Below are 13,024 nucleotides of genomic sequence, written 5' to 3' on the forward strand. Positions count from 1 at the left end.
GCGCCTTATGAGACATAACAGTTATAATGGGAATCCATGTTAGAGAGTAGTTGAACTCTGTATGCACTTTCAAACCCAAAATGAGTAATGCTTTGGGTTATTTCACTTCCCTCTGTCTAAATTGATCCATGAATCTGGAGGTGTTTGACAAAGTGGTGGTGACTCAAGAAAGAAAAAGAATAGAAAATAAACGACCTCAAGGCTACGTTTTTCCAAATCTAAGAGCAGAGAGGTACAGAGAAAAATAGGAGAGATGGACACAGGGTTAAGCAGACATTTTCAGCGAAAAATCCTCTGAGAATTACATCTCTGGTGGCCCTGGCTCCATGAGAACCCAGAGGGTGCCTTGTCCTCGGGATCGTGGCTTCCTCACTACAATCATCCATGAAATAGGAGGCCTCTGCACCACATCACAGTTGAGGGCTGGCGTCAAGAAGCTTCTGTAACTTATTTGAGATCACGGAGACCATAGATGGTCTGCTGAGTTACAGTCAAGTTCATCTCACCGACATGATGCTGCCCTGACACCAGGCTCTCTCTCTGGGAGGAGCTTAGTCCAAAACTAAAAGCAGCAGTTAATTGGCCCCCAGCCAGCTCTCATGAGCTTAACCTTATTAATCTGGGGTTGGCGGGGCAGGGAGCAGGGAGGGGGAACAGACTGAATCATTTAAGGATCGGTTACCTTCTTCCTAAAGAAAAATCATAATGCCTTGCCAAAACAAATGTAATAACTTGGCCTCTTCTTTCAATCACTTCTGCTTTCTTGGAAATGTGTATTTGTGGATAAAGCCTCTGAGTTAATCCAGGGAATTAACTGGAAGATTAAGAAGGCCCTATAATTCCTGTGGGTCAGTGAAAAAAAAAAACAAAACACCCTTTACCAAGTAATATTAAAAGAATAGAGTAGGAAGAAAAAAGAGGGAGCAGAAATTGCACTTGGAGGCCCAGGATTTAAACAGGCATTGAAGACAGAAACACTAGCTCAGTTTGGGAAAAGTGTGTGGCATCAGAAGTAGATTCTGGAATTCCAGGCATAAGCTATGACCCAGAGAGTGTTCTCATGTATTTGTAGTTGTCTAGTCACTAAGTGGAGTCCGACTCTTTTGTGACCCTCTGGACTGTAGCTCCCTCTGTTCATGGGATTTTCCAGGCAAGAATACTGGTATGGGTTAGCATTTCCTACTCTGGGGGATCTTCCCAACTCAGGGATCGAACCTGTGTCTCCTGCTTGGCAGGGAGATTCTTTACCACAAAGCCACCTGTGAAGCCCTCTCATATGTTTCAGTTCAGTTCAGTTCAGTTCAGTCGCTCAGTCGTGTCCAACTCTCCGCGACCCCATGAATCACAGCACGCCAGGCCTCCCTGTCCATCACCAACTCCCGGAGTTTACAGAGGCCTTAATTTTTCTTTCCTGCGTCCATATTCTATCTCTTTTCTGCACATCCACCTCTCTTGTATTCAACAGTGATATTCAGGACCTACTGTGTATGCTAAGTCTAGTTGGCCTTCAGGTCAGGAACTTCAATGAGTTTTCAATTCCAGCTATCAGTCACTGTTGGCTATGTGCAATAATTTCTTTTGGCGGGGGGAGCTGGGGCGTAAGTATCTCAGGCTAAGCCTTCCCCAGCATGGCTTGCAAGCACTGGTCAACATTTACAATAGCTGTTGAAAAAGGTTAATATGTTTTTGTTGTCGCTGTTCAGTCACTAAGTTGTGTTCGACTCCTTGCGACCCCATGAACTGCGGCACACCAGGCTCCTTTGTCCTCTACTATCTCCCTGAGTTTGCTCAAACTCACGTCCATTGAATGGGTGATGCCATCCAACCACCTCATCTTCTGTTGCCCTCTTCTTCTCCTGCCCTCAAGCTTTCCCAGCATAATATATTTTAGAAATTGGGATTATTTGTACAGAAAATAAGCAGGTCAGTGAATAGTACCCAGGCAGTAATGGAGGCATGTGGTCTGGGAAAGCGGTAAAATCAGAACAAGCCAGTCTGAACTTTCACCTTCTATTGAATTTGTGTGGAATATTTCATCACACTTGATTCTTTGTTTCCAGTAGAAACTGAAGGAACAATAGAAGGAGAGTGACATCAGACTTGAGAGCATGGCTTGACTGAGTTCAGGATCATGGACTTGAATGCCAGGCCTCTTACTGACTATCTCTGCTGCTGCTGCTGCTAAGTCACTTCAGTCGTGTCCGACTCTGTGTGACCCCATAGACGGAAGCCCACCAGGCTCCCCCGTCCCTGGGATTCTCCAGGCAAGAACACTGGAGTGGGTTGCCATTTCCTTCTCCAATGTGTGAAAAGTGAAAGTGAAGTCGCTCAGTCGTGTCCGACCCTTAGCGACCCCACGGACTGCAGCCTGCCAGGCTCCTCCATCCATGGGATTTTCTAGGCAATAGTACTGGAGTGGCTTGCCATTGCCTTCTCCGACTGACTATCTCTATTAAACCCCAAAAGATCCTGATGTGATTAAGTGAGCACCTCACATTCATCTCAGCTCTGGAGAAAGTACCTGCTGCTCTAGGTTGATATGTTCACTAAATAAATCAACACATCATGTAAAATGTTTTCCATAGTCATCCAGTGAATCTTCAAAAAGGCAACAAATCATAATTGGCCAAATCCTTCACTACTGGTCAGATGACACTCTGATTATTGCTTTTGCTCCTCTACACAATTTAATTGTGTGTGGGACATGGGTGGGGGGAGGGATGGAGGGGAGGGAGAGCTAGTGCTAAAGGGCTAAAGAACCTTAGAGTTTTGTGTCTTCTAAAACAATAGTCCCCAATATTTTTGGCACCAGGGACCAGTTTTCATGGAAGACAATTTTTCAACAGAGCCAGGTGGGAGGGGATAGTTTTGGGGTGACTCAAGCACATTACACTTATTGTGTACTTTATTTCTATTATTATTACATCCGCTCCAGCTAAGATCATCAAGCATTAGATCCCAGAAGTGGGGGGCCCCTGTTCTAAAACATATCAGCTGCTCTTTTCTGTTATTTATCAATCCTTTTAGATTAGCCCTATAAGGAAAAAGGAAAAATACAAAACATTTCACTATCAAGTCTGAGAACTTCAGTGCCTCAAGATCCTCCTCTCGATTCCCATCCCCATCTGGACACTGTTTCTGGGAACCATCCACATATGACATACCTATCTGTTCTACTGCACCACTATTATACCACCTCTGAGAAAACACAAGACCAATTAAACAAATATGATCATTTCATGTCTTGATGCTCTCTGTCTCCCATCATCTCTTAGAGACTCTATCAAAACTGAGAGCAGTAAATCTTTCAATAGAGAAAATCTATCAGCATTTTATCTTTCAATAGAGAGAATCTATCAGCATTTTTTCCAAAGAACAAAATATACCTATTCAAGGTATCAGCATGCAAGTCTCTGGTTTGAAATGCCCTCATTATTAGGCATGAGTGTGTATATAAACAAAAATCATCCTTTGGGGAAACTGAATTTTCAATTTTCAGTATGAAGCTCTTCTTTCAACTGCTTTGCTATCACTGCCAAATCACACCCTCGAAAATCTCTACAACCTCAGTTGACTTATTCTCTCATCTTCCTTTGAGAAAACCTAGACCTCTATAACTGTTTAAATATGTTAAAACCACTAACTGGAGAAAATAAAATCAAGTAATTTTCCTTAAGGTAGTAGAACTCGAACACCTTGTGGCTAATGAACTTGGCTGCTCAGCCATCTAGATGATTCATAGAATTACAGGGACTAGTTAGAACCTGAAGAAATTGGATGGACTGGCATTTGTAGACTTCCCAGAAGTTGTCCTCCTTTACTTGGCAAGGCTCTGCTTTATTAAGTACAGCTGGACTCCATTTCACTTATCATCAGATTTTTTTTTTCCTTTAACATGTTACCCAATGGTTAAAAATGGGAAATTATTTGCATTTGCAGTCTTATTCATCATGCCTACATTCAAATCATTTCTATTGAGCCCTAGAAGACAAGGCTTTGGCAGGTGGGCGCAGGAGCACCGAACGGTTGATTATTCTGGATTGACTGGAATCCAATCCTAGCTTTGACCCTGACTAGCTATTAATCGGAGAAGGCAATGGCAAGCCACTCCAGTATTCTTGCCTAGGAAATCCCATGGATGGAGGAGCCTGGTGGGCTGCAGTCCGTGGGGTCGCTGGGGGTCGGACACGACTGAGCGACTTCACTTTGACACACTGGAGAAGGAAATGGCAACCCACTCCAGTGTTCTTGCCTAGAGAATCCCAGGGATGGGGGAGCCTGGTGGGCTTCCGTCTATGGGGTCACACAGAGTCGGACATGACTAAAGTGACTTAGCAGCAGCAGCAGCTATTAATAGCGGAGAAGGCAATGGCAAGCCACTCCAGTACTCTTGCCTAGAAAATCCCATGGATGGAGGAGCCTGGTAGGCTGCAGTCCATGGGGTCACTCAGTCAGACACGACTGAGCGACCTCACTTTCACTTTTCACTTTCACGCACTGGAGAAGGAAATGGCAACCCACTCCAGTGTTCTTGCCTAGAGAATCCCAGGGACGAGGGAGACTGGTGAGCTGCCGTCTATGGGGTCGCACAGAGTCGGACACGACTGAAGTGACTTAGCAGCAGCAGCTATTAATAGGCAGCCTTGACCAATTTTACTAGAGCTTTCTGTATCTCAGTTTACTTATGTGTAAAATGAGAACAACACCATCAATGTGGCAAGCTTTGTGTGGATTAAATTAAATAAAGCCTGGTACACGGTGCACATTTAATGCACATTAAATTATCTCTATTGCTAATATATTTATTTCAAGAAGAAATATTAATACAGCTATTTGATGACTTAATTAACAAGGCTTCTCATTTCACATACTCTCAAATTCTCCATAAATGAGTGAGAACTATCATCATGTTAGAAACCTCATTGCAGGAAATCTTTTGCTAGTAAACCTGGATTAACAGGGACTCTTTTCTACCTCTGGCTCCCCTATGTTACTCAGGCTTCAAATCTGGTCTTTTCTAAGCACCAGTCAGCATTGTAGTCCTATCTTAGGTACACATTAGAATCTAACCAATATTTTGCACACTAGGCAGGTACCATTCATGAACTCTCACCAAAGGACTTTCATACAATTTCAAATTCTAAATCTCCATAGAAACATCTTTATGAGGAAGATAAGGTTAGAATCTTTCCTCGGTCTACATGGATTTAAAAAAAAAAATCTTTTTAAAGGCCACATTATTGCAAAATGTCAACCAGCTAGGAAAGACTTTGAGTCTAGGTCTGGGTTCCAGGCAGAGAACTTGAAAATCTTACAAAGCACCACTATTATCTCAAGCAAATGTTTTTTACTCTGAAAAAGAAAAAGGGAAAGTTCCAATCGAAGGCTAGACAGGCTGTGCTAAATGATTAGATGAAAGTTTGATTAGAGATTGTTAGCACTAGCATTGATTTTGTTGCAATAACCCAGGAGACAGCTTAGTTTTTTTAAAGTTAAATAATGTAATTTCAATCTACAAAAGATTTTCCATTCTTTACAAAAGAATTTCTGAAGTTGCACAGTACTTCTACCAACCATATTAGATATTCTGGTAGTTAACAACACAAAAAATCACCTAGCTTAGTCAAATATGAAACGTTACAAAATAAAAAGCAGAATCAAATACAGAAAAATATGGAGTAACATCAACCAAAAGTCAGTTCATTAGTTCTTTTCTCAACAGATACCCAAACACTCAGGACTGCCAAGTACTGCATTATTAATATGTGCTAAAATAAATACCACAACAAGCTTAAAACCTAATACACTGAGAAACAAACCCTTGTACGCTTTGCATAACTGTTATTTTTTAAAATTTCTTAAAATCCTGCCACTTTCCAATAAATAACAGTAGCAGAAACAAAAACTATTCGTATGAATGGACCATAATCAAAACCATTCACAGTACCTATTCAAATAATAATAGCATAAAAACATGGGCCAGCTCCTTGAAAAGCAGTAATAAGTCCATGCTAAAACTGAGAAAACTGATAATAAATGTGTATATATGCATGCACATCATACATACGGACATACATTTATGATGTACGTACACATATACACACATAATATTCTCAGCAATAAAAAACAATGAAAGATTGTTCACATACTAAACCTCTGAAAGAAAGTAATCTTTCCTAAAGAAATAATAATGGTCAGTTTGTTGATATTTATTTGGGTTTAAGTTTGGAATATTCCCATTTATGGGTACACTTAAAACAATGCAATAATTTTCTGTTCATCCAATCCTGATCTTTTATACTCTTACCAGTCTTTAGAACAGGTGGGAATGGTGACCCGCTTTTCCAACCATTAAATCCCCCAGACATGACTAATTTGAAGCTGAGCAAATTGCACATAATAGACCAGGGAATCAAGTTCATGATTTTTAGTTGGCTGCACTCTTGTTTCAGGGAACATGGTCTCCTTCCCCTCCCCCCTTCCACCACCCTGCAGCTGCTTCTCCAGGAACAAAATTCACCAAACGTGAAATCAAAGGAAAATTATTTTTAAAATTTTCTGCAGGCTTATTTTTAAGAAGGCTAAAGATTAAGCTATATCTTTAAAAATATTTTCTTTTCCTTCAGGGGTTCTTACATTTTTAAATGAATTCTAAATACAAAATAAGTTATCCACTTAGGAAACCTTCTCAATACATAAGAAAATAATCAAATGCATGATTTTATAAAGGCTCAAAGTCTGTACAAAAGCATGGCATGGCATAATTCAATGAATTCTTAAGTATCTCAAATTCTACCATATAAGATATTGCTTTCCAGAGCCTTCTTGCAAAATCCCATTAAAGGTTTAGACCCTGGCACAAAACAAACAAGTACAAAAACAAACAAACTAAAATAAAAAACCTCGGTTCTAAGAAGGTTGTTGGAGTATGGGAAGATCCCTCTTATTTCCTTTTTACCTAGTGTTTAAATTTTCCCCCATCAATTCTAGAAAGCTATAACCAAACACCAGTCTGAATGTCATATAAAACTCTCAAAAGCACTGAGAAATTCATACAGTTTCCTAACTGAAAGGAATCTTAAACTCATCAACCTACCAATGAGAAGATTGAAACCTGTCAGGTAACTGAAAAGGTGCCTCCTCATCAACTTAGGTGCATGGTTTGTCAATATTGTTTGGGAGTGGTGGTTGTTTTTGTTTTGCGAATATATGTGTGGTGTACTTACACCCTTACAATAAGGAGCTTTGCCATTCAGCTCCTCCCCTTTCTAGGCAGTCATGTTTCCTTTCATCTAGGACAACAGTGATCAAAAAGGAACATTATACCAAAATACCAAGGCCAATTCAAAGTGAAAATTTCACTTTCTCACTTGGCCTCTGCAAATGAATTAGAAAGACACTGCATAAGCAAGACACCTGACTTCCTACCATCAATAGGGTTGAGCAGAGAAAGAGCTCTCCTTTTACTGGGGAGGGTGGAAACAAAGGTTTCTGGACTTAGACTTTCCACTGCTCTTTAGCTACTGATTCCACTCCTCCACTTTCTTGAAGTTCCATCCTTTGCTTAGTTTCACCTGCCTTCCAGTTTGCTGGGAAAACATATCACTTACCTTTTGTTGATATTTATTCCCCATATTTGGGTCTTGGAGCATACCTAAGTTCTTAGATTTAACAGCCAAATAAAAAAAAAGAGAAATCACTAAGTGGTTGAGATAGTGGCTAAGCCACTATTCAAAGTGTTTACAGTGAAATGGATATGATCTTTTCAGCCTTCAGGCCAAAACTAGGGACACAGTCTTAGCAACTGAGGAAGGAGGAGGGAGGAAAGGTAAGAAGTAAACTTACACAACTTTCCCCGAGAAGAGTTATACAGAGACAGACAGTTGTCTTGTTCAAGGAAAGCTGGGACTAAAGCAGCTCATTTATTGAGGGGAAATCTAGACCTATCACTAACTTTTTGAGATTGTCACCAGGTGCGGTCAACTAATCAAGTTCCATTGGAAAAACAACCCTTGGCACAGCTTACTCCAAACAAACTTCTCTTTGAACATACAACCTTTCTGAACCTATGGCAACTCCAGCAGCCACTCGCACTGCCCTTGGACCTTCTCCTCCATATTAAGATTCCAGAAACGATGCCAGTTCCAGATGGACCCTAAGAAACCTACAACAGTGGATAATGGGCTAGATCAGCTTTAGAAAAAGAAAAAGAAACACACACCAACAAATACCAGGGCACTATGTGTAATGGTTCGCTGCCTGTGCAAAAACCTCAAAGAGGATGAAGGTCAGACAGGGATAATAGGCCAATTTAATTCTGAAAGCACAAGGTGCAAGAAATTTTAATTATGGTCTGCCACTGAAATCACACAAGATCCAATGGCATCTAACTGCAACTGCTCATCAAGGGAGACAAGAGGTGTAATTGTAACCGCTGCATAATCACTGTGAGGGCACAGGAAAGGCTGCCTTCAGCTCCCAGTAGAGAATGTATTAAGAGCCTCGAAAAATCCAATACAGGGAAACATGGAGATTGCACTTAGCTAAACAGGAGCTCATGGGATTGGGGCCGGGATTGGAGGCGGTTCAAGAATAAAAAAAATTAAGCTGTTTGACCCAAACTGAGGATATGAGCTTGGAAAACTCGGAACCTCTTTCTGCTTTGTGGATACATACACAGAGAAAGGCATGTTCTCCTCTAGAAATTTCTCTCCTTGATAAAGCTTCACCCACTCTCCTTTGTTTAAACTGTTAGCTTGGATGTTACAGTGATTTACAGAACCAGACTCCCTTTTCATTTGTTCCCATCCAACCCAAGCCTGGAGACAAAACGCCACGCACACGACTCGGGGTGCCCAAGCCTGTGCAGTTCTCACAACCACAACACCCGCACCACGCGGGCTCTGGAAAAGAGACGCGCGCAGAAAGCCCCTCCGTGGACTCTCCACTCCGCAAAGTTTTACAAATCTGCGAAATAAGCAAGCCAAGCCTTGCATCCGCGCCCGCGGCGAAGTTGGCGCTGAAGTTTGCGCCGGGACGTCCTGAATCTCGAGGGGGAGGGGAAAGCGACTGTGCGGAGGGGCGGGAGGATGGAGATGAGACCGAGACACGGCGAGAAGGGAGTTTTCCGAGTGGCAGGTCCAGGAAACCATCTTCTTCACCCGGAAGCCTGATTAGCTCGAGAGGTTCGGGCGATACACGCCAGGGGAGATCTCCCAGGGGGAAGCTGTCACCTGCGGGGGGCTGTGGCGGGGGCCGCCCTCCGAGGCGCCGGGGCAAGACCTGGGGCTCCAGACTCACAGGCTCTCGGGGCTCTAAGAAATGGGGGAAGGGAGATTCCCCAGAGGCCATAAGCAACACCTTTCTGATACGCGTTTCCCCCTGACCTCTCCAACTTCCCGCGGCTCTGGCCGAGGACTTTCTCCCACCGAACCTCACCCCATCCAAGCTCCCAGCCCAGGCTCGGACTTTGCCAACGGCCACGGCTGGGGGGGGTGGCTTGAGGATGCGGCGAGGAAGCAGAGGGCACGAAGGTCAGGACCCAAAATGCAAACTCTCAACCCCCAGCTGAGACAACCAAAAGCGTTTACACATGCAGAGATCACACCCCAGTACCAGGGCTCAGGGTTGCGCCGGGCGCAGTTCTCCGACTCTTCAGTTGTTCCTAATAAAGTCGATTACGTTGCCCTCCCGGAGCTGATTGGGAGGGAACCGAGAGGAAAAGGGGGGAACGCGGGAAAAAGCCGGGGGGAGCGGCAATCAAGTTTGTAACCCAGCGCTTCCTCGCGCGATCCGTCGCCATGCTTAAGATTCCCACCCCCGCCACCCCCCTCTTTCCTTTCAAGTGGATACTGAAACTAGGCCAAAACTTTTTCCCCTCCTTTTCTCTTAGCCACTAGACTGGATTGTGCCCCACGGAGCCCCATGGAGCTCTGCTTTCTTAAGCACAATAGCCGGACTAATTAGATCATAGAAGCAAGGCAGTGATACTGTAACAAGTAGCCCGAGAGGCAAAGAGGGAAGGGGCCCGAAAAGAGAGAAAGGGGGAAAAGTTTGCAGCTCTCGCACTTACCAATCAAGCCTCCCACCAGAAAGGCGATGATTTGGAACACAAGCAGAATCCCACCAACAATGCACAGCTTCTTGGTGCTCATGTTTTCTATAATTGCCCCAGCCATTTTTGCGCCCCCCTTTTTCTTTGCTCCTTGAAATAAATGTTTTAGGGTGTGCTTTTTGCTCCTTCCCCTCTCACGCTCCCTTCTCCCTCGCCCCCTTTCCAGGCGCTGCAAAACTTCAGGGGTACGGGAGCGCGGCGAGGATGGGACCGGGACGTAAGGCGCCCGCACGGATTCCCCCGGCGCAGCCGGCTCGGGCTCCCCCAATGCCCGGAGCTGTGATTGTGGCCGCTCCGCCGCCTGTGGACGCTTAAAGGAGCAGGGAAGCGATCACATGACGCCGCCTCCCTGCCTTTCTTCCTCCCTCCCTCTCGCGCTTCCTCCCTCCCTCTCTGCCTCCCTCTCTTCCTCTCCCCCTTGCCCGCCCGTGCGGGGCTCCGAGCTCCGGCGGGTGCCGGTGTCCCGCTCCCGGGTCTGGCCGGCAGCCTGTCCCGCCAGGAACTGGTATCGTTGAGGGGGTTGCTGTTGTTGTTTAGTGGTTTCCCCCTACTCCGCTTCCCACACGTTTCCTCTTTTGGTGCGAGATTTAAATCACCCGTGGGCAGCTTTGCAGACCTTTAACTTACGCGTTGACTTTAGGAAATGGTCCCCGCCCCCAACTGCTAGAACTCTCTTTAGGAAAGAGGAGAATTTTTTAAAGGGACCCAATAGATGCTTAAGTCAAAGCACGGAGATGAGGCATAAAGTCTCAGCTGGGCTTCCTTCTGCCAGATGCCAGCCTCGTTATTGGGGAAATACCCAGCAAAATATCCCCGCTGCACCCCTTGAAGAACTCTGCGCTCCAGCCAAATCAGGCCACTGTTCATTACCACATTATCCCCCCAACTCCATAGGTTTCCAGAGCCTTAACTCTGGCTCTTGCCCTGAAAGAATATATTTTACCCCATCGGAGTTTTTTAAACCTCATTTAAAAACCAACTCATCTGAAAATTCTTGTTTATTTTCTAAACCACCTCCTTTTGATATCTTCAGGCAGTAAGCCCTTACAATTCCTGTGTTTACGTTCTTACCTCCTATTGCAAGGACTTGTGTGTACACGTTTGTCTCCACCATTGAGCTGTAAATTCCTGGGGATAGGGACCGAGTGCTATTCATCTTTGTACCCCCCGTGGTGCTTAACAAAATTCTAGCTCTAGTAGGTCCCCCGTAAACTTTTGTGGAATGAATAAATAAGTGACTATGAAAGCAAACCCACAGTGTGCATTTCAAAAGCCTGGGACCTTATTTGTCTTAGAGGGAACACATATTAAGTTACAATGTTTGTCTTTTTTTTTTTTTTTTGGTAAGGATATATTTATATTTATGCTTAACTTTCAGGGGGAAAGGCAAGTGGGACCCTACAGATTTCCTGCTCCATCAATCCTAAATTCCTGGGCCTGGTTGTTCCATGTTTCATAAACTGGCCACTTGGCCAGTATAACTCACACTGCCCAATAGACTCTTGGTTTGGTAACACCCTATTCCCACACATACACCGTTTCCACCACCCACCATCCCTTACACACCTAGTTTCTTGATATTCCCCTCCAGCTACACCCTCTTCATGCCAAGAGAATATCCCAAGTCCTGTCTCCTCCTCTCCTCTGTTTCTGATTTTTCATTGCCCTTATAGAAGATGCCATGCAGGTTACACTTAATAGAAGTGTTCATTTCTACCCTCCAGCTAGACTAGACACTCCTTAAGGACAGGTGCCACACTATATATATATACAGATAGATAGATAAAATATATATACAATATATATATTCCATCTCCTTGAAGTCTAATAGCTTTTAACAGTTCTGGGGATACAGTTGCTATTTATTTATTCTTTCCTTCAACCCTTTAATCAACAGGCACATACTTAATTTGTCCTAAGCTTTCTTTTCTAAGTTCTTGAGGGTACCAAGATATGAAGACACTTGCCCTTGTCCTGGAGGAGCCCTAGTCTAGCTGTTATTCACTAAATAGTGATTAACAATCTTTAAAGAACACCAGATCAAGTGGCAAATGGGCAGAAGAGGACAGAATTGTGGTTAACAGTTTGACTGGTACCTAAACATAGATAGACCAGCAGTGGATTATTTGTATTCCTTCTTTACCTTTTCAGAACCTTTTACATCTTTTTTTCCCCCCTGTCAGGAGGAGGTTCCAGAGCATCATATAAAAGAAGTAAGAATGTCCTCTCACCTCTACCGGTAGTTAACTCCCCATTCTGTGTTCTCATTTTAGCAAGCTGCCAACTTTCACACATTTAAATAATACTGCCTTAAAGTGAACTCCAGGAGTTGGTGATGGACAGGGAGGCCTGGCGTGTGGTGATTCATGGGGTCTCAAAGAATCGGACACGACTGAGCCACTGAACTGAACTGAGGGTTAGAATATCTTTTTTAATATCAAGGGATTTTTCTAAAGTAAGGCTGACAGAATTCAGTATCAAGATTTACTCTCCATTTGATACCACATTTCACTATTTAAGAAGAAATGGTGTCCAATGCACACGTGTGAATTGGGTCTATTAGATATTCTTAACTAGTTGCACTGGTTTGTTTAAGATTAGTGAGTTCTCAATTTATTTTCTTATCAGCTGCTACAACACACTGGATCCTCTTAGCTCCCAAATGCATCTCTTCAGAATAACTGGCCTGACTCTTTAGGTTCCAGTGTCCACATCTGGAAACTAGAGATTTGGAATAAAGTAGTGGTTTCTCACAAAGATTATCCCGTATTGTGAACAGGTACTTATACAACCAATTTAGTTAAAAACAGATATTTCTAATTGCTAATCAATACTTCTAACTTATCTGAGATTACCAATATTGCCAAACTGAGTGTACGGCAGACAGATGTTCATCAAACTGAGTGTAGG

General features: G+C 43.6%; 1 protein-coding gene across 2 annotated transcripts in view; it reads right to left on the bottom strand.

The window, feature by feature from the left end:
* The window catches only part of WLS (Wnt ligand secretion mediator), a 116,782-nt gene extending 106,347 nt beyond the window's left edge, over nucleotides 1-10,435 (bottom strand). Inside the window, exon 1 of one of the 2 annotated variants that reach the window (XM_088835386.1) lies at nucleotides 10,073-10,435. In XM_088835386.1, coding sequence (XP_088691512.1) covers nucleotides 10,073-10,178 — 106 coding nt within the window. In that variant the 5' untranslated portion in view covers nucleotides 10,179-10,435. The remainder of the gene's footprint in view (nucleotides 1-10,072) is intronic. The other variant, XM_055401788.2, reaches the window with a different exon arrangement.
* Between the last annotated feature and the right edge of the window lie 2,589 nt (nucleotides 10,436-13,024).

Source organism: Moschus berezovskii, chromosome 4 (genome assembly GCF_049115385.1).
Source record: "Moschus berezovskii isolate FMDL1 chromosome 4, NW_MosBer_1.0, whole genome shotgun sequence".
NCBI lineage: Eukaryota > Metazoa > Chordata > Mammalia > Artiodactyla > Moschidae > Moschus > Moschus berezovskii.